Source organism: Eulemur rufifrons, chromosome 15, assembly GCF_041146395.1.
Source record: "Eulemur rufifrons isolate Redbay chromosome 15, OSU_ERuf_1, whole genome shotgun sequence".
In the NCBI taxonomy this organism is placed as follows: Eukaryota; Metazoa; Chordata; class Mammalia; order Primates; family Lemuridae; genus Eulemur; species Eulemur rufifrons.
The window spans coordinates 95791891-95816808 of record NC_090997.1 but is presented as its reverse complement, the minus strand read 5'-3'; the positions used below and the strand labels follow the sequence as shown (position 1 = coordinate 95816808).

General features: G+C 42.0%; 2 protein-coding genes across 3 annotated transcripts in view; one reads left to right on the top strand and one right to left on the bottom strand.

The window, feature by feature from the left end:
- The first annotated feature begins 462 nt into the window (after window positions 1-462).
- Window positions 463-7674, top strand: ZBTB2 (zinc finger and BTB domain containing 2). Its single transcript, XM_069488329.1, has 2 exons — window positions 463-635; window positions 6141-7674. Exons 1-2 carry the CDS (start codon window positions 463-465, stop codon window positions 7510-7512), a joined length of 1545 nt encoding a protein of 514 aa, XP_069344430.1. The 3' UTR covers window positions 7513-7674.
- A 7009-nt stretch (window positions 7675-14683) lies between these two features.
- The window catches only part of AKAP12 (A-kinase anchoring protein 12), an 85998-nt gene continuing 75763 nt past the window's right edge, over window positions 14684-24918 (bottom strand). For both annotated transcript variants that reach the window (XM_069488208.1, XM_069488210.1), the window contains 2 exons: window positions 16462-21493; window positions 14684-15482 (listed from right to left, as the gene is read on the bottom strand). In XM_069488208.1, the coding sequence (XP_069344309.1) occupies window positions 16470-21493 (5024 nt within the window). In that variant the 3' untranslated portion in view covers window positions 14684-15482; window positions 16462-16469. The remainder of the gene's footprint in view (window positions 15483-16461; window positions 21494-24918) is intronic.

The window sequence follows — 24918 nt, the reverse complement described above, 5'->3', positions numbered from 1 at the left end:
CCTTAATTATCTCTTTCTATAGAAGTTTTGACAAATTCTGATGCATCATTAGAAAATCTGCATTTGAGATCTTAAACTAAAAGACTAAATGACCCAGGAATATTTGCTGTCTCTAGGACATACTGTGCCTGCTTGAGGGCAGACTACCTGAGTTCATTTCCTGGCCTTTGCACTTGCCATCTGTGTAAGCTTGGGCAAATCACAGAACTCCCTAATTTACCCTAAATGATGTTATCTGTTTAAAAAAAAAAAAAAAGAGAGAGCAATGACAGAACTACTTCAGAGGACTGTTATGAAGACTAAATGTTAATTTATGTTAACATTTTTAGCAGTGCCTGACACATTAGCTGTGATGACATGTTAGCTATGATCATTACTGTTAGTGACTATAAAGGACACATACTTATTTGTGAATCACCTTTCTTAAAAATAAAATTGTTTGCTTTGCAGATTTTTAAAAAAATGGATTTGGCCAACCATGGACTTATTCTACTGCAACAGTTAAACGCTCAGCGAGAGTTTGGTTTCCTGTGTGACTGCACGGTTGCAATCGGCGATGTATACTTCAAGGCACACAAATCAGTTCTTGCTTCATTCTCCAATTACTTTAAGATGTTGTTTGTCCATCAGACCAGGTAACTAATGTGGTTGCTAATAACCTAATGACTGTAGACTTCGTGTCCCTTGCCCTCATCAAGACCACGGGTCTCGACCTGTCCCTAGGTTCCTAGGTTCCCAGTTCCCTTGTCACCGCACTTGACCCCTACCCTTCTTGGTTACTCATGCTTTCAGTAGCACTTGAGAATCCAGACCTGCCAGCTCCACACAGCCCCCCCACCCCCAGATATCCTCGCTGGGTGTCACCTGCACAATCAGGATCAGTAGAATTAATTGGGTTAATTACAAAGCCAGCCATGTGACCTCAGTGGACCCTTCCTTCAGTAATCTTTTCTGAACTCCTTATCAAAGCCTTTTCTCTCCTCCAGCCCCAGTCCTCTAAGTATCCCCTGACTTTCAACATTTATTCTTGTCTCTTACTCTAATGAGAAGCTTGAGGCATGAATTCCTCTAGTTTGCCTCTTTTTTGTCTTAAAATGTCCCTATCATATCTTTGCTCAGTTTTTTCCTTCCCATTTCTCCTATCTTATTGAATGGGGCTCTCAGGAAGACGATCTTCGTCCCTCCACCATGCTCCCAGATCTTACCCCTCAATTTTTATTCTGTACTTTTTGTTTTATGCTTTTCATGCTCCCCACCTCCCCAGGCTATGAGGGATCAGGACATCCTTGACATTGCTATTGACTTGAGTTATGGTGCTGCTTCTCCTCCATTCTATTATGAAAGCCCTTAAAAGGGTACTCAGGTCTTCGCCTGTGCTGTCCTCATCCCACACTCTTCCTATCCCTCTGCACTGTGGTTTCCACCCCATCACTCTACTGAAATTCTTTCTCAAAGGTCACCTCTCACCAAAACCACTGCGCTTGTCTCAGTCTCTAGCATCCTGTCTTCAGCATTTGCTGCTGATTTCTTCCTTCTTAAGTGGTTATCATCTCCGTTTTTATAGCTGAATAGCCCTTGTTTTTCTGCCCTCTAAACCTGGGATTTCTGTGAGTTTTGTCTTGTGCACTCTGCCACAGTTGCTTGTCCTTTTCCTAGATCTTGCCTCTACTGGAAACTCCAGTTTATAGCTCTGGCCTTGACCTTTCTGTCTCCAGAACTCTAGTCCCAAGGCCCTGGGCTGCCTGCTGGACATTTAGAGTTGAATATCTCCTTTTATCTCACTGAGGATGTCTAAAACTGAATTAAGTCTCTTCCTGAAGTCCTTCCTGACATGCCTGTTTTCTTATCTTCAAGTAACCTAAGCTTAAAAATCTCTTTCAAATCATATCTTATCAGTTCCCAAATCATGTTTTCTTCAAATCACATTTGTCCTTTCCTTCCCTTTCTCATTTCCATTATGCAATCATTCATTTCCCACATTACTGTCAGATTAGTATTTCTAAAGAGTGCTTTGATTGTGGCATGCCTTTGATGGGAAACCTACTAGATTGGGTTATTCCTTTGATCAGAAACCTAGAGGATGCCCATTACATGTCAAAATAATGCACAGGCTCCTTAGTCTGTCGTCCAGGGCCCCGCAGGCCTGAGCCTAACCACCTTCCAGCCTACTCTCAGGCTAGGCCCCTCTGGGACACCCACTCCTCATCTTCACTTGACCTGACCTCCTTTCATGGTTTGGGCTCACCCGAACTGCATTTTGCTGGTATTCCGCCCACTCCCTAAGTCCCAGCTCATATGTCACCTCTCCCATGACCCCTCCCCAGTCAAGTGAACCAAAATGATCACAAGTGATCTCTCAGGATCACAACAGGGCAAATATGCCCCTTTATAAGAGCTACACATTCTCCCTATGTTTTTTTTATTTGTGTAATTACCTCCCCACCTCATTCATAAGTTTCTTGAGGGCAGGAACTGGGTTTTACAAATCTCTGTGAACACCAGAATATAGCTGAAGTATTTGCAGGTAATAGAATAGCCACTTGACAAATGTCTGGAGGAGCAGAAGGGACCACAACAGACTAATGGAGGAGGAGGCTCACCTTGTAACACTAAGGATGCCCCCTTAACTTTATTGTGCTAGAGATTTCCTGCCTGGTGGGGGCTTTGTACTTGATGTTCTCAACACAGTGAACTGGATTATCTTGAAAAGGAGACAGTTTTAATTTGGAGGAGTCAAATAATACAATGTACTGGGTTTTAATTAGATGCAAGAAACTTAAGTATGGGGCAGTAAATAATTGCCTTTCTAACAAGGGAATGTGATATTTAAGTAGTAGAAGGTCCCAAGTGTAAGCAATAATGTGTTACTACACCAGAGGTGACACATGCCTGGTGGCCAGCCTTGCTTCCACATGCAGATTGCAGAATTCTAGCTCATCAAAGCAGGGCAAACACAGGGCACAGACCAGGGACATGCTTAAACCAGCACCTCGTGTGTGAGGCACTGTCTGTCACCTGTCACCTGGCTTCTCAGAGACTGAGGACTGAGAATATAATCAGAATTTTTTCAAGTTGAGCTCAGAGTTTGTCTATGTCTTTGGATACCACTAGATGACTATATCTTATGTTTCAGTTTAAATTGCAGAGGACTGCAGACTTTGAGCTCTCAATAATAAAACTACTGAGGGACAGGCCTTTCTAAGTACAGCCTTCTGATGATGATAACATTATCTAAAAGTCCTTATTTTTAAAGTTCTTTAAGCCTATCATTTATTTGAAAATTCTAGTGAAGGAAAAATTGAAAATGGAAATTTCTGTGAAAGTTTATACAGAAGGGCTTATAGCTATACTAAAACTATAGTCATCTTTCTCCTATATAAAAGTTATGTCAAACAGATTATCTGCTGATCAAACCACTTAGATGTGATTTTATTGTAGGCAACTTTGTCCTTCCCAGAGGACTGGGAAATGACCAAAGTCCGGCCCATAGCGAGCCGAATGACTGAGAGGTCACGTTGCTGTGAGTAAAGCAGTCCAGGGTGGAGATGGGTGAATTGTAGCAGAAGGAACTTTAAACAGTCCACCATTTTTAAAGTGTGTGTGTATATGTGTACACATATGCTTCTGCTTTAAGAAAAGAATTTATAAATAAACAAATCAAAATAAATAGGCGCCTGGAGCCCTCCCTGGGCCCTGGGACCCCTGGCTGTAAAACCCAGGGGTGTGCTGCTTTCTGTTCCCTGGCAGTTCCCCAGCATGCCCTTGGAGTTCCTCCCCCTGTGGGCGAGGCTGCAGTGTGGGCCCAGGGCTCCTGGGCTCTGTCCTTCCTTTGCCATCAGAGACTGTACAAATTTGAGAGGTGTACAGTCGAGCTACCTATCTAACAACCAATGAGAAAAAATTACCACATTTGCACCAAAGTTTTTCTGGAAAGGGACTCTGCTGGATGGTATCTTCCTTGGATGCCAACCAGCAAAGCCCCCCTTTGGATTTCTGCCCTTGCCCTTTTTGGGGGGAAGAGGAGTCTGGCAAGGGGACCCCCTAACTTTATCCCATCCCTCACCCTGCAGGAATGTTCCATCCTGCTGAACAAAAGGTGCCTGATAGTCTGCAGGTTATTTGCATCTCTGAAGGCCTGTGGCTTCCCTGTCTCTAGGCTAGGCCTGATCCTGGAAAAGTTCCCCCTAGTCTTTATTCACTTGGGAGCTGATTGTTTACATTGGTAAAGTCTTCACCACACTTAAACCCTGAAGCTTTAAGTATTGAATTTCCCCAGAGCATCTAAATACGGTATAGTATGCACTTAGTATTGTTGGGACTTATCTTGTGCTTAAAGAGAAGATCACCTGTATTTGCATTCCTGTTTAAAGGGATATAAAAGGACTCCAAATAAAAATATGAATGATCTGTGTGTCTGTTTTTAAAGAAAATAGTCACATATACTCTTCCCTTTATACCATCAAAGAGATGCTAGTTTTTATGCTTGATTTTTATTTTTTGACTCCATACTTTGTAGTCAAAACAATTGAGTTATCTGTACACAGCCTTCTTGAAATATGCACACATTGATAGCAATACAGTAATTATAGAAATCTGTTGTTACAAATTGCTGTTAAAGTCACTTTTTTATTTGTTTTAAATAGAATAAAATGTTAGATTTAGAATAGCAGAGTATGCTGTTAATAATCTTAGCATATTGAAAACATTTGTTAATAAAGCAAACATCGGCCGGGTGCGGTGGCTCACACCTGTAATCCTAACACTCTGGGAGGCCGAGGCGGGAGGATTGCTTGAGCTCAGGAGTTCCAGACCAGCCTGAGCAAGAGCGAGACCCTGTCTCTACTAAAAATAGAAAGAAATCAGCCAAACTAAAAATAGAAAAAATTAGCCAGGCATGGTGGTGCATGCCTGTAGTCCCAGCTACCCGGGAGGCTGAGGCAGGAGGAACGCTTTAGCCCAGGAGTTTGAGGTTGCTGTGAGCTAGGCTGATGCCGCGGCACTCTAGCCTGGGCAACAGAGCAAGACTCTGTCTCAAAAAAAAATAAAAAAATAAAAATAAAACAAACATCATTGCTAAAAGAGCCAAAGAGAATTACCGTCCCGAGAAAGGGTATATAAAAAATGGACTGGGTGCAGTAGCTCATGCCTGTAATCCCAGCAGGAGGGTCCCTTGAGGCCAGGAGTTTGAGACCAGCTTAGGCAACATAAAGAGACCTTGTTTTAAAAAAATTAAAAATAGAAAAAAAAATGATTATAAATTCTAAAGGCATTCAAGGAAGCTGTCTTTGAAGTTGAAAATTCATTGTAGAATATATTCACTCAGTGGTTGATAACTGTATATCTCATGATATACAGATATATATCTGATTAATTTCTAATGATGCAATAGAATTTCAGTCATTATTGACAGTCTGGGAAGAGTTCCTGGGGACCTCTTCATTGTTACTGCTTGATCAGGATGATGTTTCTGAAATGATGCAAGCAGTAGAGTCTAAAAGTGAGGAAGTCAACAGTACCATCAACTGCTTAGTTGTCTTATCATTTAAATCACTTTAACTTTTGGGGACCTCAGTTTCCATATCTGTCAAGTGGCAATAATCAAATCTACCTTACCTACCACACAGGATTGTTTCAATGCTCTGAAGGATTTTGGTGTGGTAGCTTTGGAGTTAGGCAGATCTAGGTTCAAATCTCAATTCTACCACTTACCAACTGCGTGATATATTGAACAAGGTATTAACTCCTCTAAGCTTCAACCCTTTTCTGTGAAAGGAGAATTAATGGCAATCAAGTGAGAAAGAATCCCCACAAAGCCCAGCAGCAGTGCTGATGCTGATGATTACATTTGATAAGAAACTCCTGGAGTTCTATATAAAATATAATATAATACATAATATTTAATTTGACATTAGATAGCTAGGAGAAGAACTGCGTTAAGAGTCTACAGGTTATATCACATTGGCTTAATATGAACTTTTGACTATTCCATCCCACTTCATGAAACTGAGTAACAGTCAGAAATGGGAAATGCTCTTGTTTCATTTATTTTTAAGTGCGTATTTTTTTTCTTAAGGCTTTGTGTTATCATTTGAGACCTAGATTGGCATCTACTTACAGATTTTTTTACTTGTTTCTTTCAGTGAATGTGTCCGTTTGAAACCAACTGATATACAGCCCGATATTTTCAGCTATCTCTTACATTTGATGTACACTGGGAAGATGGCGCCTCAGCTGATTGACCCTGTTCGATTAGAACAGGGGATCAAGTTTCTACACGCATACCCGCTGATCCAGGAGGCCAGCCTCGCCAGCCAAGGAGCCTTTGCTCATCCCGAGCAAGTCTTCCCCCTGGCTTCTTCGTTGTATGGCATTCAGATTGCAGATCATCAGTTGAGACAAGCCACCAAGGTTGCTTCAGCACCTGAAAAACTGGGGCGAGAGCCAAGGCCACAGCCCTCCAGAATGAGCCAGGAACCAGTGCCAGAGGCCTCTCAGCTCTCCCAGCTGACTTCAAATCTGGCCCAGGTAAATCGGACAAATATGACTCCCTCGGACCCACTGCAGACCTCACTGTCTCCAGAACTCGTTTCCACTCCTGTTCCTCCCCCTCCTCCCGGGGAGGAGACCAACCTGGAAGCCTCTTCCTCTGACGAACAGCCTGCATCCCTCACGATAGCCCACGTCAAGCCGAGCATCATGAAGAGGAACGGAAGCTTTCCAAAGTACTACGCTTGCCACCTGTGTGGACGGCGCTTCACCCTCCGGAGTAGCTTGCGTGAACACCTCCAGATTCACACGGGGGTCCCTTTCACATCCAGCCAACAGGGAGAAAGCCGGGTGCCCCTGTCTCTCTGTAGCAATGCCGCTGACCTTGGGAAAGATGCCATGGAAGTGCCTGAAGCTGGGATGATAAGTGACAGTGAGCTGCAGCACATCTCAGATTCTCCAATCATCGATGGACAGCAGCAGTCGGAAACCCCACCCCCCTCAGACATCGCTGACATTGACAACTTGGAGCAGGCCGACCAGGAGAGGGAGGTGAAGAGGCGGAAGTATGAGTGCACAATATGTGGACGCAAATTTATCCAGAAAAGCCACTGGAGGGAGCACATGTACATACACACCGGCAAGCCTTTCAAATGCAGCACTTGTGACAAGAGCTTTTGCAGGGCCAACCAGGCTGCCCGCCACGTGTGCCTCAACCAGAGCATCGACACATACACCATGGTGGACAAACAGACTCTGGAACTCTGCACGTTCGAGGAAGGTAGTCAGATGGACAACATGCTGGTACAAACCAACAAACCCTACAAATGCAACTTGTGTGACAAAACATTCTCAACGCCCAATGAGGTGGTTAAACATTCATGCCAAAACCAGAACTCGGACGTTTTTGCCCTAGACGAAGGGCGATCCATTCTCCTGGGCAGTGGGGACTCAGAAGTAACGGAACCTGACCACCCAGTGTTAGCTTCCATCAAAAAGGAACAGGAAACCGTATTATTAGACTGAATGTTACTTGTCTTTTTAAAAAACTGTCATTTTTACAAAGACTATTGTCCTTCCCTTCTCCCAATTCAGAACTGTAGTTCTCCGTGGCATGATACAAACAGGTCCCTGTTCCCTTCTCCTCTTCCCCTCCTCCCCACCCCAGTCCCACTTCTATAAAGGCTTTGTGCATTATAAACCTGGAATGTATCTACTTTAATTCAGGGGATATTGGAAAGGTAATGGTCAGTAGTACTTATAAACTCAAATAGATTTTGAGAAGTTTTAGATTATTTCAAAGCATACTTGGAACTAATGAAGGGTATATAACTAAACAAAACAACTAGAATGCAATTTGGTAAGCTAAAATTATGACTTTCCCTGGGTAATAAGTCTTCCTTCTCAGAAAAATATTGTCAGAAAATACAGCATGCTTCTTAGAGATAGTGCTGGGCTCTGTACTATGCAAAAATCCAGAAGGTGTGGGGAAACTTTAAACCCGAAAAAAAGTTATTAGTATTTATCCTGCAGGTGTCTTGTTTCAGAATGCATCCTTTGAGATTATGTCCAATTAAGAAAAATCATTAGTTAAGAAATCTACTTTAACAAACACAAAAGAGAAAAAGTAATAATGTGATGGCAATCTTAATTTTTGGATAAAATAAGCTATGAGTTTGTTTATAAGAGAAAACTTTGTGGGTACTTGCTATAAACAGGCGCATTAATGCACATGCCTTATCTAATTGCTGGCTTCTTTCCAAGTTGAACAACAACAAAATGCTGTATTTTAGTTTCTGACAAATTTGTTGTTTGTTTTAAAAATCAGATTTGAAGGTACTATTCTATAAATTGTCTTTCTGGATAGACAATGACATGCCATTCTCTAGCAGTTGCCAGTGATAATTGGTTTTCGCACCATCTGGCTGCTTTTGAATCAGTGTGTACACCACAGGGAAAAGGATATGGGAATATGTATCTTACAGGGGAAGTTGTGAACAGAAGATGTAGTAACTTTAATAACTTAAAAAGTCAATGCTAACAGTTTACTGGCAACATTAATTGAAGCATCAAAAATGGCAAAGAGAAATCAGGGCAAAAAATCTAATTGCTATTTGGGAGAAAAACTTGACTTTGGCGTTTATTTTCTAGTTTTTTTTTTGTTGTTGTTGTTGTTTGTTTGTTTTTTTGGTTGGGTTTTTTTTTCTTTTTTTTTTCTTTGCGCCTGAAATTTTCTCCATTGGCCTGAATGTAAAATTGTAAAAATTGTCCATTAATCCTCCCTTAGGCCAATAAAAGGGTGGTACAAAATAGGAGCCAGAAATAAGGACTGAGGGGAAAGGGAAGGGGAGAATAGTTAATAGCTATACTCTATGTACACGTTAAAAACTGAATATCCTGTCATCCTATTTCATGTATAGTTGAGTTCTCAGATTTGTAAGTTTTTATACATCCTTTCATTGAATAAATGTTTAATTAAATGAGTATATGATTTTATCTCTATGTATTTGTCTACCCAAAGAAATACAGGAAGGGGAAGTGTGGGAAGCCTGTGTGGGGATTCATTTTCTTGCTGTATCTCGTCCTCCTGGCTGCAGAACTTTAGGCACTTTCCCTCATGTGAGTGGCACGTTTTCCACATTTGTAAAATGAAGATGTTTATAACTGCACTGGGTCATCAGATTGTGAGAATCAAATGAGTGAATGCTCTGAACATGCTATGAACAAAGTTTTACCAGGAAGAAATAGGAGGCCAGGAGATGTTTGCCTAAAAATGACACAAATTCAAAGTGCAATATAAACCTTGATTATTAAATATTGAGTGGTTTCCACTAGTTTCATCTTTTTTAAAAAACTAGATTCACGTCTCCCAACTTAAATGAGAGCCTTGTGCATGCCAAGTTGACTTCTCTGAATGTCTCTGAAAGGGTAAGTCAGGGCGTGCCTCTGCAGCACTCCACGCCACGCCATGCAGCCTTGAAGGGACATGAGATGTACCCAAAGGGCAGGGTCTTGGGGATGAGAAAGTCATGGAATCACAAGCCAATGGTCGGTGAGGGCAGCATGCCAGCCAGCCCCACTTCTACTCCCGCAAGTTGGTGGAGGGGAAAAGGCAGATGTTGTGTTCATCTTCTAGTTACGTATGGGTGTAGGAGTTTCTGGTATCAGCTTGTGGCCACCTCCACCACCGGGGGAGACCTGCTGAACTCCAGCTCCCTCCCAAAACAGAGAAGAGCTGAGTGTAGATACTGAAGCCCAGCCACCCCACCGTGGAATGCTCGGTGCCTATTAACCAGAAGGGTTATAAATTTAACAATTTGTTCTGGGTTTTTGATGGTACCAGTTTCAATAAGCTTTGGAAATTTCAGTTGATGGTATAAGCAATCCAAACATGTAAGCTTCAGAATTAATTTGAGCTGTCATTCTTCTGGTTCTAGCCCTTGTTAACACCACTGGTGTTTTCCTTTCATTGGAAAAACAATAAAAAGTGGCTCATGCCTCTAATCTCAACACTTTGGGGGGTCAACATGGGAGGATCACTTGAGCCCAGGAATTGTAGACCAGTCTGGGCAACATAGCAAGACCCTGACTCTACAAAAAAAATAAGAAAAATTTGCTGAGTGTGGTGATGAAAGCCTGTAGTCCTAGCTACTGGGCTGAGGCAGGAGGATCTATCGCTTGAGCCCAGGATTTCAAGGTTACAGTTACCTATGACATCACTGCACTCCTGCCTGGGTGCCACAGCAAGACCTCATCTCTGAAAAAAATTAAAAATAAGATAAATAAATAAAAATGACTTATTCAACAGATGTTGCTAAAAAATAGATTTTCTAAAGTGCTATCTAATTTCCTTATAGGAAATTCGGCTTTAATGGAAAGAAAGCATTGCGATTAAAAGGTAGCTTTGGATAATGATGTACGAATGGAGAGTAGAGTAGACCCCAACCTTCTCTTTGTTATAGGTGGTAGCCATTGTTGCCTTTGAAATTTCACCTTGCAAGAGAAGAAAAGAGCTGAGGCATCCAGAATTGAACCCTTCAGTTCAAAATTTCAGGCCACAGCCACGCATTTCAGGTAAAACACTACATTGCTACATTTAAGAAGATATAGGCACTTAGAGGGATTCTTGGGGAGGGTGGTACACACGTGTTACCTCCAGCAACTTGGCTGGGGATTATCACGGGGAAGGGAAAGCCCTCTTCACTGTTCACCATAAGTGAATTCTACGGCAAAGTTATTTGTAGGTGGAGTGTAGTTTATTGTAACAGAATGTAACCAAGTTGACATTTGCATTTTTATGACAATTTACAGAACTCTCCAAATATTTAAATGGCATTTTGCTTTTAGTCCCCCATTTAGGTCTAGAACGAAGGATTGCTATACATCATTTGCAGGTAAACAAGATTTAGGCTTAGAAATCTCTAAGCAAGTTAAAAAGTTAATTATCGTAAGATACAGATCAATTAGCCTGCCTCTCTAGAACTGGCTCCTTAAACACAACTGTAAGAATATCAACTAAACTGTTAGCAGATCTCTAAATAAGATAAAAAATTAGACTGTGGCAGTTTTTAGTGTGGAAAAAATGGACCAGAATGAAATAATATTCTTTGGTTTCAGTCTCCTCGGGCAGATCAAAATATTTTCGAACATAAAGAACTGTTATGAAATTCACAAATCAAACTTCTGCTGTTCTCTGGAAAATGCACACCACCTACCCTGCTGCGATTCCTGATTTCGGGGGAAATGGATCCTTGTGAAGAACGCACTGTCCACTGAAAGGAGTGGACGTGAAGGCAGATCCTGAACTGAGTGTCTGCCTACTATGTATTTTCATTACTACATACTGACAATCCTGTCAGACATGTCTTCGGTTTTTTTATATGAGAAAATTGAGACCCAGAGAGGTTAAGTAACTTTTCTGAGGTGACCCAGCCTAATATAAACACAGCCAGGATTCAAACCCCTATGTGGCTCATTCAAAAAGCAATGCTTTTTCTATGTACACCCGATTTTATTAACACCCAACACACAAGGTTTGACTAACACTTGGTAACTGACAAGTCTCATGCAATTGACAAGCCTTCAATTCAGCAAAAAAGCAAGCACAAGGACAAAAAATGTAAGGCATGGCTTTTCTTGCTCCTCTGGCCTACTTTTTGTATTTGGCTTTAGACCTAGGTTTGTCCAAATTATATCACAAAGAAAAAATATTTTCCCAAATATGCAAGCATTTCTATGAGATTAGAAGCAATTGGGGGGAAGAGGGAAGGAAGGAAAGACTCTTTTACTCCTTAACTTCTTTATTCTGCTAATAAGCAATTCATTTACAGCTTTTACTTATTTATTTTTATGTATTTATTTATAGATGGGGGTCTCGCTTTGACCCCCAGGCTGGAGTGCAGTGGCCTGGTCATAGTTCACTGGGCTCAAGCCTCAGCCTCCCCCAGGAGCTGGGACTGCAGGCAGGTGCCACTGCACCTTGCAAGATGCCTGTTATGTTTAGATATCAAAAAGGGGGGATGAGTTCCAAGCTGTGGCTGCATTAAAAAAAAAAAAAAGTGATTATTTTCACCACCATTCTATCCCCAAGTCATGGTCACCTTAGTCAAAATCTGTGTTATCACTTAAAAGTCTCAGCTTTCTCATATATAAAAGGGCCCAGATTATTTTCCTAATTCCAAAGATATAGGCTGGAGACAGTAAGGAATTTATTAGTAAGGGGAAACTTGCATTTATACAAAAATTGTACCAGGTCTGCTGTGTCCAGCAGATCCATTTCCAGAACCCCGTTAGAATGAATAGTCATGTAGATTTGGACTTACATGATACTGGTTTTGTGTTCAGATTCTGAACTCTCACTATCTGGAATCCGTGTCCATTTCCTTGGAGAAAGAGGTTCTAACTCTGGTTCTGGTTATTGGAGGTTTGTGTGACTATCCAAAAACCACACATAAAACTGTGTTTATTTTGGGGAGTTAGAGGCCAGCCAGAGGATTAATTAAAGAGAGAGATTCCCAACCCAAAAAGGTTGAGAATCACAGATAGAGATTGTTATGCATTCACACCTATCCCAGACATACTCATTCCAAACTCTCACAATACTCTGTGGACTGAGTCACAAAGGACGGCTAGTAGTTAAAAGCAGAGCTTGTATGTATGATGACTATCACAACAGTAAAGGGAAAAGTAATCAAAACTGAATGAAGATGAACTATAGAAAGAAAATCCATGGCATTTAATTACATTGCATTTTATTTAGATAAATGAAAATTTGCCCCCAAACAGAACTAGGGAATCCAAATATTGTTTCGGATCAGAGTTAACTGCTAAACTCCAAGCTAAAATTTCCAGCCCTTGACTATCTGTAGTTCCAAACATTGGAGGAAAGTACTGGAACAACATATCTATGTACAGAGAGAGGCAACTCATGGGTACCAGAAGCAAAATAACCTGAGGGGGAACATTTTATATTCCTCAATTACAAGAAGTGGCATGAGTTTATAAGTCTTGCATTGCTTTCTATTGTACATGGCTCCACAGTAATGCCAAAAATAGCAAAATTTAGGCACTTGCTCCAACTTTTGCAGTTTACATTTGGTAATTATGTACTTCATAAGTTAGCAGCTTTAGAATTATAAAAACAATTGCATTTCATGCTACTGCCGGTGTTCCTCTTGTTAATAAAACAAGGTTGCTCAACGAACACAGACACAGAGCTTGCGCAGAAGTAACCCGGGGCACATCCAGAGGTTAGTATGTAAAGCACCGTCATGAAACAGCTAACACCGAACACTCCCCTTGTGATGGCCAGAATCACCCAGTCACAGGTGGTAAGAAAAGACAAACACGCAGAATGAAGTGGCAGGATGGAATTTAAACAACCACAACAAAAAAAATCCATTTTCTACAAACTACACAAATCTTCAATCTGTTCAAAACAGCAAAAAGTTTCTTCTGGCCATAGGAAGTCAGTCGGTATGAACACCTTACAAATTGCTGTCATCTCAATACTTTTCAACTGATCTTCAACTTAAATGCAGCACTTGGATTTAAGTTTCAGTTGGCCAAAAGAAGAAGAAAAAAAAGATTTAGAATAGAGGTTTGTCGAATTTTGGGAATTTTAAAGTTTAATAATAAAGCACAGTTGGCTATTATATATGTTCGAGAATAACTCCTAAAAGGGTATTAAATGTTTTCCAACTACAAGCCTGTATACACTGTTATCATGAGGTGTCTTACTAACATGGCCAATTATTTATGCAGTCAGGTTTATTAACATAAGAGAAAACACTTTAAATTTTAACAGCAAATTTTCTCTCTGCCAGAAGTAGGCTTTCTAGAATGTGATGCTTTAAAAATCATTAATTGGCAGTTGAAATTTAAATTCTCAAATGGAAGTAGTGAGTTTCAGTAAAATTTAAGCAGCTACACGCCAGACCAATTCTATGTGCGAAAAAAGTAGAACTCTAGAGTAGACAAGTGACAGACGGTTCTGTGTGTGGCAACTGCCTGACAAATTCTTCATGTATTAGGATGACTCACCATTCCAACATTTAAAAAATTTTCCAAGGTCACCTTTTATTTTAGGCAAGGCCTTTTTACTAGTAAGCTACCTTAAAATTTCTCTCTAGAGACATTTGTCATTGTTTGAAACCAAAAATACTAACGCAGAACACTGACTTTTTCAGGAATTACCAGACAGTAAAATTATACCAGTAATGTCAACCTGAAAAGCTACTGGTTTATTTCAGCAAAAGCATCTCAGCCTTGACTCCCTCTGAATGTCCAACTCAAACCAGTGTAGAGAGATGTTTCCATGTAGTGACTACATTGGAAAGTTCCAGGTTATCCGTCATTATCTTATTATTCTAATACAGTAAACATAGGTCTCAGGATTCCTAGTATCTAAAAAAACCAGCAAATCTAAGTGAAGCAAATATTTTATTTAAATCCATCGTCAAATCACACTTTATCCAAATGAACATAATATGCAACACTGTTCTTAGAAGAAAGGGCACAAATATGGCACAGACACAATCCAGTATCTATCAAAATACCATTTGTTAAGAACCTGACTTATGTCATGCTGCGTGTGAATGTGGTCCAGCATAGAAGAGAAGTAAAAACTTAACAACAGTCAATTCTTTTCTTTGTAACATGAAAAACATTTCACTACTTTGCCTCAGGATTAAGCACACTCATCTGTCTAAACAACTGTCCAACAAGTAGGAGAAAAGACTCAAAAGTTAATCTGTCTACTACTGGAAAAAACTTCTTTCCAACCTTCACTGGGCTGGAAAGAAAAATTTCACAGTAACAATGGAACATTCTGTATGTTTAAAAATGCTTTTTATTTTTAGCACACTGTGCCTAATAGGAAAGTGACCAATTTCAGAGTGCTTCTAAACACGGACCTAATCATTATTGAATTTTACAATAAGAACTGTACCTTCTGATCAGGAATGTTATTTCTAGGAAGCTCTGTGTTTCACAGGTTATAACTGAGGCTCTGAAGCTCCCCAAGGCTTCACCATGGCCGCGTGCCCCGTCATATATTATAGGATACAAATGACATGTACTATCCTGCACATTTCCGTAAACATTAAGAAAAAAATATACAATAGATACACAAGGAGGATTACGTAAAACATACATATAAATACATAAAGAATGATACTCCAGTTTGAGAAGCAGAACTAGGTATTTCCATCTCCAGTTCCAGGTTAGGAATTTAGAACCTTAAATCAGAAACATTATATGGTATCGAGGGAGAATAGAATAGTAGGGTGGTCTTGGAAAGAGGCAATGTTATACGGCTATAGCTCCTGAAGAGGCCTCAGGATTGTCAGGGGCGCTCTAGAAACAAGCTCAGTTCACGTGCCTGCCCTCCAGTGCTCCAAGTTCTGAAATACTGGTCTTGGGTCTCAGCAGCAGCATTCGTTTTCTTCTACTACTTGTCTTCACATTCTGGTCTTGCAAACAAACAATGAGTTTAACTGTAGAAGGAGTAAGAATCAGAATAAATAAAATTTCCTTTTCTCCCCTCATTTTTTAACAACAGAATAGTTGGGAAAATGAACTGCATTTACTGGGAACCCCAATAATACCATACTTTAACTCCATTAAAAAAAAAAAAAAAAAAAAAGATGGTGGCCAGGCACAGTGGCTCCCATCTGTAATCCTAGCACTTTTGGAGGCTGAGGCAGGAAGACTGCTTGAGGCTAGGAGTTGGAGATCAGCCTGAGCAAGAGCCCATCTCTACAAATAATAGAAAAATTAGCTGGGCACAATGGCTCACACCTGTAGTCCCAGCTACTTGGGAGGTGAGGCAGGAGGACTGCTTGAGCCCAGGAATTGGTGGCTGCAGTGAGCTATGACGACACCTCTGCACTCTAGACCTAGGTGACAGAGCGACCCCTTCTCAAAGAAAAAAAAAAAGAAAAAGACGGTGAGGGTCCACACTGAACTATGCTAATGCTGCTGCCACAAAACTAGGGCTGTGGTTCTCTAACCCAGTCATCATATGCATTGGAAAATTCTCAAAAATGTTTGTTACTACTGCTGGGGAAAAAAATCTATTTTTTCCTAAAAAGCTATAAACTATATTTTAAGCAGTCTGATATTTAAAAGAAAAAAAAACCCTCAATGAACTAGTGGGTACGGTGCTGAGTGAGCACAATGTGTCTCTTATGCATTTGAGCCAAACATACACATGTGCACACACACACGCCCCTTTATTTTCTTCTAAAGCTGTCCTAGTAGAGGTAAAATGAAGCCATTATTTTTGTAACATCAATAAGATTAAATAGCATTTCAATGACAAAATAGAAACTGTCCTAGGTCTTTTAGTCTAGTTGATAGTTATTTCCCCAACTGAAGGTTCTGCATAAAATCATAATTATTTGAACTCCTGATTCCTTTATAATAAACTTGTCATCTAATGGCATAAAAGAGGAAAAACAACATGTTACTTACATGATGTTTTAGGATTCCGTAAGTTCTGACTTTGCTGGTTCCCTCTCTTCTTTCTGTATCTCCTCCTGTGTTCGGGTTCTGATCTCTTTATCTGACTCACTGTGCACTCTTCCTTCCTGAACTTCTACTTCCTGGGCATCTTCCTTCTCTCTTCGTTTTGGTCCATTTGTATCCGGGGACTCTTTGGTTAAGCCTTCTGAGGCACGAGTGTCGGCCAGGGCTGAGTCCTGGCTCTCAGGGTAATCGACAGCATCACCTTCTTCATTTTCTTTGGATTCAGATTGTGCCTTTTCTATTCTTTCTCCTAACATAGCACCACCATCGCCTTCTGGCACAGACTGTCTTCCAGTTCCATCTCCCTCTTCCTCGGGTGGGAGAATGAGCTCTTCAAGCTGTTGGTCATTTACATTGGAACTTTCTACCTCAATGATCTTTTCTGAAGCTTCACTCTCATCTTTGGATATCTCGGAATGGACCTGTCCCACGGCGGTTAGCTCTGGCTCCTCTTTGGCTGCGACCATTGGTATTTCATCCTGTGCGGAGACCTCACCTTCACTGTCTTCTGTCTCCGTTTTCTGTCCAGCCGCCTGACTGTCCGCTTTTACCACGTGGGCCTGTGTTTGTAAATCGGATGTAAACACTTCAGTGGTTGTTTCTTCTGTACGTACGAACTGGTCAACGGCGGTCTGAATTATGCTTTGGACGAGTTTACTGCTCTCAGTCTCAAATTCCAAAATCTCATTGTCAGCCTTTACGTCTTCCTCTCTTGCTACACTCACTTTCACTTCCTGATGAACCACCTCCTCACTGACTTCATCTGACTTCCATTTCTGTGGTGGGGTTTTCTCTCCTTCCAGGACAGAACAGAAGGCTTTTTCGCAAGTGGCGGATGCTGGTACTGGTACTGATTCTGCCTGAGACTCGGGCCCTGTGGGCTCGGCCTCTTCTCCTGGCTGAGCTGTAAAGTCTTCATCTTTTTCAGAAGGTTTCTCTTCCAGTACTAAATGTGCACCTGCAGACTCCAAAGTTTCACCTGTCTCTAAAATTTTGACAGCTTCTCCTAAGACCTTCTCCTCCACTACTGCAGCTGTTAGAGCTAATAATGATGGCTCGGAGCTCTGAACTTGAACTTCTGTGCACACTGCCTCCTCTTGACCTGGGCAAGGAGGAAGGCTGCCTTCCAAACTGCTAACTTCCTTCTCCCTGTCTATGACGGTCACCTTAACTGTCTGAACCAGTTGCCTGCTGAGCTCGTCAGATACAGTAACACCTGTTTCTTGCTCAAGTTTCTCTTCACTCACTTGGGCTGGCTCTGCTTTGATTTTTTCCCTTTCTACTTGATCTACCACCTCTCTCTCCACTGGGGATGGAGGAGACTTAGTAGGACTCTGGATTTCAATATTACCATTCTTTTGACATTCAGCTTCTGTCGTGACTTCACTTTTAGGGGCAACTTCAGTGACCTTGTCCCGACTGACTGGTGCGTCTGTGTCTACAGACACTTCAAGTCCTTCGACAAATGGTCCATCTTTGGTTTCTTCATCGGCACACCGGCCGGCCTCTTGAATCACCTCAGTCTTCGACAGAATGGGTACGGTTTCCACTGAGGGCGCTTTATCTGGATGTTCTGGGACATCTTCCACTTTTGATTGCTCTTTATTTTCTTCCTGGGATTGAAAACTAGAAGGTGCTGGAAGCTTCTCCTTCTGAGCAGGAACTGACTCTGCCTCTGTGACTGCTGACTGGGGACCAGATGCGACCTCATTATCTGTATGGATTTCCACAATCTTGCCTTGCTGTGTTGTAGCTAGAGCTTCAATGTCTGCTACGGGGGTGCTTCCATTGGTCTCACTGTCTGTAGGGGTTTCAACCGAGTCGGCGGGGGTGGCCTGTGCCACTGTGATCTCCTGTGATTGGACCCCAACTAAGGCTTCAGCTGGACAAGTGGTTATAAGCTCACTGGACTCTACACTCTCTGTGACTTGAGGAGCGTCTTCAAAGCTTTCTGGGGTGGCCTGTACCATTACCTTCTCCTGTGTAAAATGCTCAGTTTTAGTCTGTTGTCCATGTACTTGCAACATGACATCCGTATCTCTCTTCGGACCCTCTTCCGCTTCTTCTAGCTTCTCTGGCGGCTCTGATTCTACTCTCTGCATGGTCTGAACTGTGCCTTCTGGCCCACTGGTGCCATGCAGCGGGGATTCCTCTTTCACTTTTTTTGCAACCGCCTGTAGGATCTCTTGAGTCCGCCTCTCCTGCTCCTCCACGTCTAGCACACCACCTTCCACCTCCTGCACTGGTGTAGCTTCCTCTGTGGTGTCTGGGGAGTCGGTTAACTGGGAAACTGCTGACACCATTTCTGTGGTCTCTTCAGCACCAGATGCTTCAGTTGCTTCTTCAGCACAAAACGCCTCTGTCGTTTCTGCAGCTGGCACATCTTCAGAAGTTAATTGCACCTCACTGACGATCGTGTCGTCATGGGCATCCCTGTTCTCCGGCACAGGTTTGGTAGCCGTGGGGGTTTCTTCTGCAATCACTTCTCTTTCAGATACCTCCCTAGCTGATGATGTGGCTTCATCTTCTTCTGCTTGTTCAAGAGGTTCTGTCACTGAAGCAGATATCCAAGAAGGAGATCTCTCTTCAACACTGGTAACTCCCCTTGTCCCGTCAACCACAGCCATGGCCACTGCGTGAACCGGAGTCTGACTGAGCTCCTCGGACACACAAACAGCTGCCATCTGCTCGGGCTTCTCTGCACTTTTTTGGGCTTGCTGCGCTTCCATTTTCTCCCTTTCTACAGCATCGTACTCAGACAGGGGTACCACGGCTGGGACGTCGGCATCATCTTCATTGACCTCCGCTGGTCCCGTGTCTTCAATCACGGCTTGTTCTTGTTTCCCGTCTGGCCTTTTCTTCCTTCGTCCAGGAATGAACTTCTTAATTGAAACCCAAGATTCTTCTTTCCCAGGTTCAGCGTCTGAAGCTGAATGTTCTACACCAGTCCCAGTTGCAGCGTCTTCACTTTTCTCTTCCAGTTTTGACTTTGATCTTTTTCTTGCAGTGACTAATCTTTTGAATGACTCCCAGGTGGAAACGCCCTCCCCTTCGGAAGGGCTTCCGGCTTGCTCAGGGGAGGAACTTCCGCGCGCTGGATCGTGTTCTTGGGAACCAGCAAGCACGGCGTCTGCTCCTGTTTCTTTGTCTTTTCCGGCCTCATCTGCTTTCTGGCTGTCTCCTCCCACCGTCTTTGGTCCTCCTTCCTCATCAGAAGATGATGCTTTTCTTGCCCTTTTCTTGGATGACCCCACACAAATTAAAGCTTCCCAAGATACTGACGTGTCCACCTTGCGCTTTGGTTCTTCTGGCTTTGGCTCTTCTGCGCTTCCTTTTACTTCTTCTTGCATTTCAGAGGCTGCACTCTCCGTGGAAGACAAGGTGGCACTCTTCACCTTGTCCAGTTCCTCTTCTTTGTCACTTTCGGAAGGCCTTCTGACACGTTTCTTGGGCGTCACCATCTTTTTGAAAGACGCCCAGGGAGTAACACCCTCTCTCTTTTTTTCACCATCAGAAGTGGTTCCCTCTTCGACTTCCCCATCCTGGTGCGAATCCGCGATCCCTTTCTCCAGGCACGTGATCTCCTCGGGTTCCTCGGGGGAGGAAGCGGAGCTCTCGCCCTTCTGCTCATCGTTGCTATCTGGAGAATCTATTGGAAGTTGACTGTGTTCTCCCGACTCTTCATCTCCTCCTCCTCCTCTTTTCCCTTTCTGCTTCTTTCCAGAAAGCTTTTTTAAGCCAGTGCTGGTAAACAGTTTCTTCAGTGGGCTTCCCTGCACCTTCATTCTCTCTTGTGAGGACAGCATTTCCACCTCACTCACGACACCTTCGGGGTGTTTGGACAACACTTTGTCATCTGGACTTAGTTCAGGTCCCTGGGTGTGGTCCCCTCCAGGAGAACAGGCTTCTTTGGTCTCTACCAGGTCCTTGGCAGGTTCTGCTTCCTGAGGTTCGACATCTGTTTCAACTAATTTTTCAGGAGGCAAAGATTCTACCGTTTCTTCTACCTCGGCTTTCTGCTCCTCTGCTTCCTCCGCAGTGCTGACGTGGACGTCTGCAACAACTTCTTGATGGACTTCTTTGTCATCAAAGACTTCCGTTGCTAATGGAGCGAGTTTCTCTTCAGGAGAGGCCTGCAAGCCACCGACTTGGTCTTCCGAGGGCAGCTCTACTTTCTCATACTCAGCCGATAACCTGGCCTCCTGGACGCTCTCGGTGGGCTCCTGTGGGGGCGGCTGGTCACACGTGGTGGGCTGCCCCGAGCTATCTTCTGCCTTTTCTTTGTCCTCTGTGTCTGCTTTTTCTGGCTCTGGTTCCTTCTTCTCTGAAGCTTCCAGCTCCTCCTCCTTTGGCTTCCTGAAACTGGTCTTCTTTCGCCAGCCGGCCCAACCTTGAGTGAAGAATTTCTTGAAGGACGATGCTGTTTCGCTGGCCACCGGACTGGTCGGGGATTCTGGAGACTTGCTGGGCTCTTTTTCCTGTTTGTCTTCTCCCTCATCTTTGCCCTCCTCTGCTGCCTGAGCAGATTCAGCTTGAAGAGGAATTTCTGGGTGGCTCTGCTCATGCTTGAGGGCCTCTTCGGGTTTCTCCGTGGACTGCTGGAGTTCACTGTCTTTGGCGGTGGCCTCCCCTACCTCCCGGCTGGGCTCCGGGTGGTCGCCTGCCCCTGCCGCTCCCTCGCCTTCCTCCTTCTTGACAGTGAGTAGTTGCACAGTGTCGGACTTCTCGCTCTTATCCTTTTTCACAGTGAATTTAAGGCCCACAAACTTAAACACCTTCTTAAATCCGACATCATTAGCCTGGGACTCAGTGGGTTGTGTTAACTCTTCTAAATTGCTTTCTGAAGAAGGAACCTGCTCAATTATTTCAGACATCTCCTCCTGCCCATCACTTGTGATGTCAGGAACCACCGCCGAGTTAGCCGCCATCTCTTTATTGGAGTCTCTCTCACTCACATCTTCAGCGTCCCTCTGTCCGACTATTAACAAAAGGGGGGAGAGGAGAAGGGGAAAAATGATTACAATTCAAGAAAATTAAATATTTACAAAACATGACCAATTAATACTTTCTTTAATGTCAGGCCGTTCCAAGCTAAGCATCTTACGGGTATTTGTAAATCTTTATAGATTAGGCAATGTCTACTTCTTTCAAATGACCTTTAAAAATTCAGTGGCAGTGGCTCACACCTATAATCCCTGCACTTTGGGAGGCCAAAGTGGGAGGATTGCTTGAGGCCAAGAGTTGGAGACCAGCCTGAGCAACACTGCTAGACCCTGACCCTGACTCTACAAAAAATTTTCAAAATTAGCCAGGCATGGTGGCACATGCCTGTAGTCCCAGCTACTGGGGAGGCTGAGACAGGAGGATCACTTGAGCCGAGGAGTTCAAGGCTGCAGTGAGCTATGATGACACTACTGCCCTCCTGCCCAGGCGGCAGAGTGAGACCCTGTCACATATACAAAAATAAATTAATAAAATAAATAAAAATTTAGGCTCAAAGGTACTACTCGGTTTTTTCTGTTCCCTGTTAAAGGGAAAGTTAACAAACTCAACTATCAAAAAATTAGTTACCAAAAAAAAGAAAATTACACATAAGTAGCTATAGCATCCCTAAGGGGGAGTCAACCAGACAGTGTGTGTCTTCTGTTGCAATGTAAAATGCCATCAACACATCACACTCACAATTTTAAACTAGAATCTAGTTTTAAACAAACTTCCACTTTATGAGAAATATAGGGTTACGGGAATAAACTAACACCACAAACAAGTATCCACACACATCTAAAGGAGGGAACATTCTATGTGATAACTAGACTAATCTCAACAGGCCCCAAAAAGGGACTAGAGCTCCTTGGAGAAATCCCAGGCTGGGTGTCAGAAAGCACGAGGAACATTTTGTTTTGACAGAAAGGAGGTGCTCAAAAGCTGATAGAGTTATGTCAAAAGGGCCCAAGAGCCAGCTTGTAGGGCTCCTACTGGCCAAACTTTGAAGCATAAGAAATAATGACATTGATGGTTTACAACACATTGAATAAAAAAAAGAATCCATGAATTGAGAGTGATACTAAAAAAAGGTAATCAGGGAGTACTTTTTTATGAAAAAAATGTCAATAAACATACATATAATTTCCACTTTGATCCTTAAAGTCATTCTCTTTAGAATTTTAGATTTAGAAAATCACAATTTACAAACACCACTGTAATAGCTCATTCAGTCAAGGATCAGGAAACACTAAAACCACTGGATGAACAGTTGTCAGGAAACATACACTTTTAGAGTATCAACACACAAATTACTTAATTTAGGCCGGGCGCGGTGGCTCACGCCTGTAATCCTAGCACTCTGGGAGGCCGAGGTGGGCGGATCGTTTGAGCTCAGGAGTTCGAGACCAGCCTGAGCAAGAGCGAGACCCCATCTCTACTAAAAATAGAAAGAAATGATATGGACAGCTAAAAATATATATAGAAAAAATTAGCCGGGCATGGTGGCACATGCCTGTAGTCCCAGCTACTCGGGAGGCTGAGACAGGAGGATCGCTTGAGCTCAGGAGTTTGAGGTTGCTGTGAGCTAGGCTGAAGCCACGGCACTCACTCTAGCCTGGGCAACAGAGTGAGACTCTGTCTCAAAAAAAAAAAAAAAAAATTACTTAATTTAAAAAAAAAAGCACCTTGACAATGAAGAAATCTGGCAAGTACCACCTAAGCCAAGTGATCAAAGTTAATTAACATCCTCAGTAATGGGACAAATGTCATCATGCTTCCTGACATGAGACCCTGAGAAGGACAATACATCACCTCCATAGTATTCCTGACAAAAATGTTTAACAGAATTTAATCATGAGGGGAACAATCAGACAAATCCACAATGAAGGACGTTCTGCAAAACAACTAGTCTGGCCTCAAATGTCAATGTCACTACGAAGAACAAAAATCAAACAAAAATACAAAAGGACTGTCTGCAAGTAACTTTCAAATAGTTTAAGGAGAGGAAGGAGAAGGAGAATGTGGTAAAATATCCATAATTGGTGAATTAGGTCTAGTGTACATGGGTGTTCATTATATTTTTCTGTAGGTTTGAAATTTTAAAAATCATTGAAGGTAAAAAGCACGATTTAATAGGGGGAAGGGGAGAGGTACCTAGCGTGGTCCTGAATTGGATATTCATTAGGCCAGCTAAACGACGTTTCTGGGTCTTCTTGGGAAAATCTGAGTATGGTTTGGGATTAAATGAGATGAATTTTTACTAAAATAAAAGGATAGAGATTTTAACTGAAGAAAGCCAATTACCAAATAATATATACAATGACCTTTTGGCTTAAAAACATTCTTTCTCTCTCTCTCTGTCTCTCTCTCTCTCTCACACACACCCACACAAACACATACACCCCCTTCATATATGATGAAAACGTCATATATTTTAGTTTTGCTTGTCTGAATTTTCTAATTTTCTATATAAGACATATACTGCTTTCTGTAATAAACAAAAAGTTCAATTAAAATTGACACCAAAAAGGTCTTAATGAAAACTATAAAAATATACTTAATGTTCTCAGCACAAATTGAAAGTTAATAATTGTAACTAGTACCTACCCCAATACTTAGAACACAGTAATAAATATTTGAAATTTAAAAATATTTGGAAATACAGAAAACATATGCTTCCTCAAATCCATAAATTCCTTCAGTTTATATTAATGTAATCTTATTACTCCATGAAAAAAATTTTATTTTCATATTGATGAAATATTACAAATCCATGTGAAATGTTATAAATCTATGTATACAAACTTCCAGTGTACTATTTATGAGGTTTTATTTTACAATGGAAGCCCAGAAAGTTAAGTGAAAATATGTCTAAGGTACCACACCAAGGCAGGACCTGAGCGTGGCATGCAAAGTCCTATCTCGAAGTGCCTTATACTCTGTTATGCTGGACAGTAACGTGAAGTTCTTTCTTTTTTCCTCTTACTTTTTCTATTCAAGTATTACTAGATTTTTGGATATTCACGGATGAAATCTGTAGATGATCTAGGTCTCTCATTCTTCAGAGAGTCAGGAAGGGCCTTTGCTTTGGTGACAATGTCATAGACTCTGCCTTTTTCTGTAACAGCTTTGGTAATGAGTCAATGTTCATTTATTCTGACATCAGCATCTATGGTAGCATTAAAAACAAGAAGCAAAAAGAAACAAAAAACCCTGAGAATTGAGCATTTCAGATAGAGAAGAAGGTTTAAAGAAAAACCAAGAATCTCATTATTTTGATCTAAAGCACATTTCCTAAAGGATTTTCCTTTCTTTAAAAAAAAAAAGATCATAAAATACACATTTGTGACCAATGTTAGACTTTGTAAACAATAAAGAAAAATTACTACCCACATTAAACATTGAGGCAAACAGTCAAAG

Coding starts and splice junctions, on each gene's coding strand:
- ZBTB2 (XM_069488329.1), top strand. CDS start 463: ATGGATTTGGCCAACCATGGACTTATTCTACTGCAACAGTTAAACGCT. Junction 636..6,140: donor TTGTTTGTCCATCAGACCAG/GTAACTAATGTG, acceptor TGTTTCTTTCAG/TGAATGTGTCCGTTTGAAAC.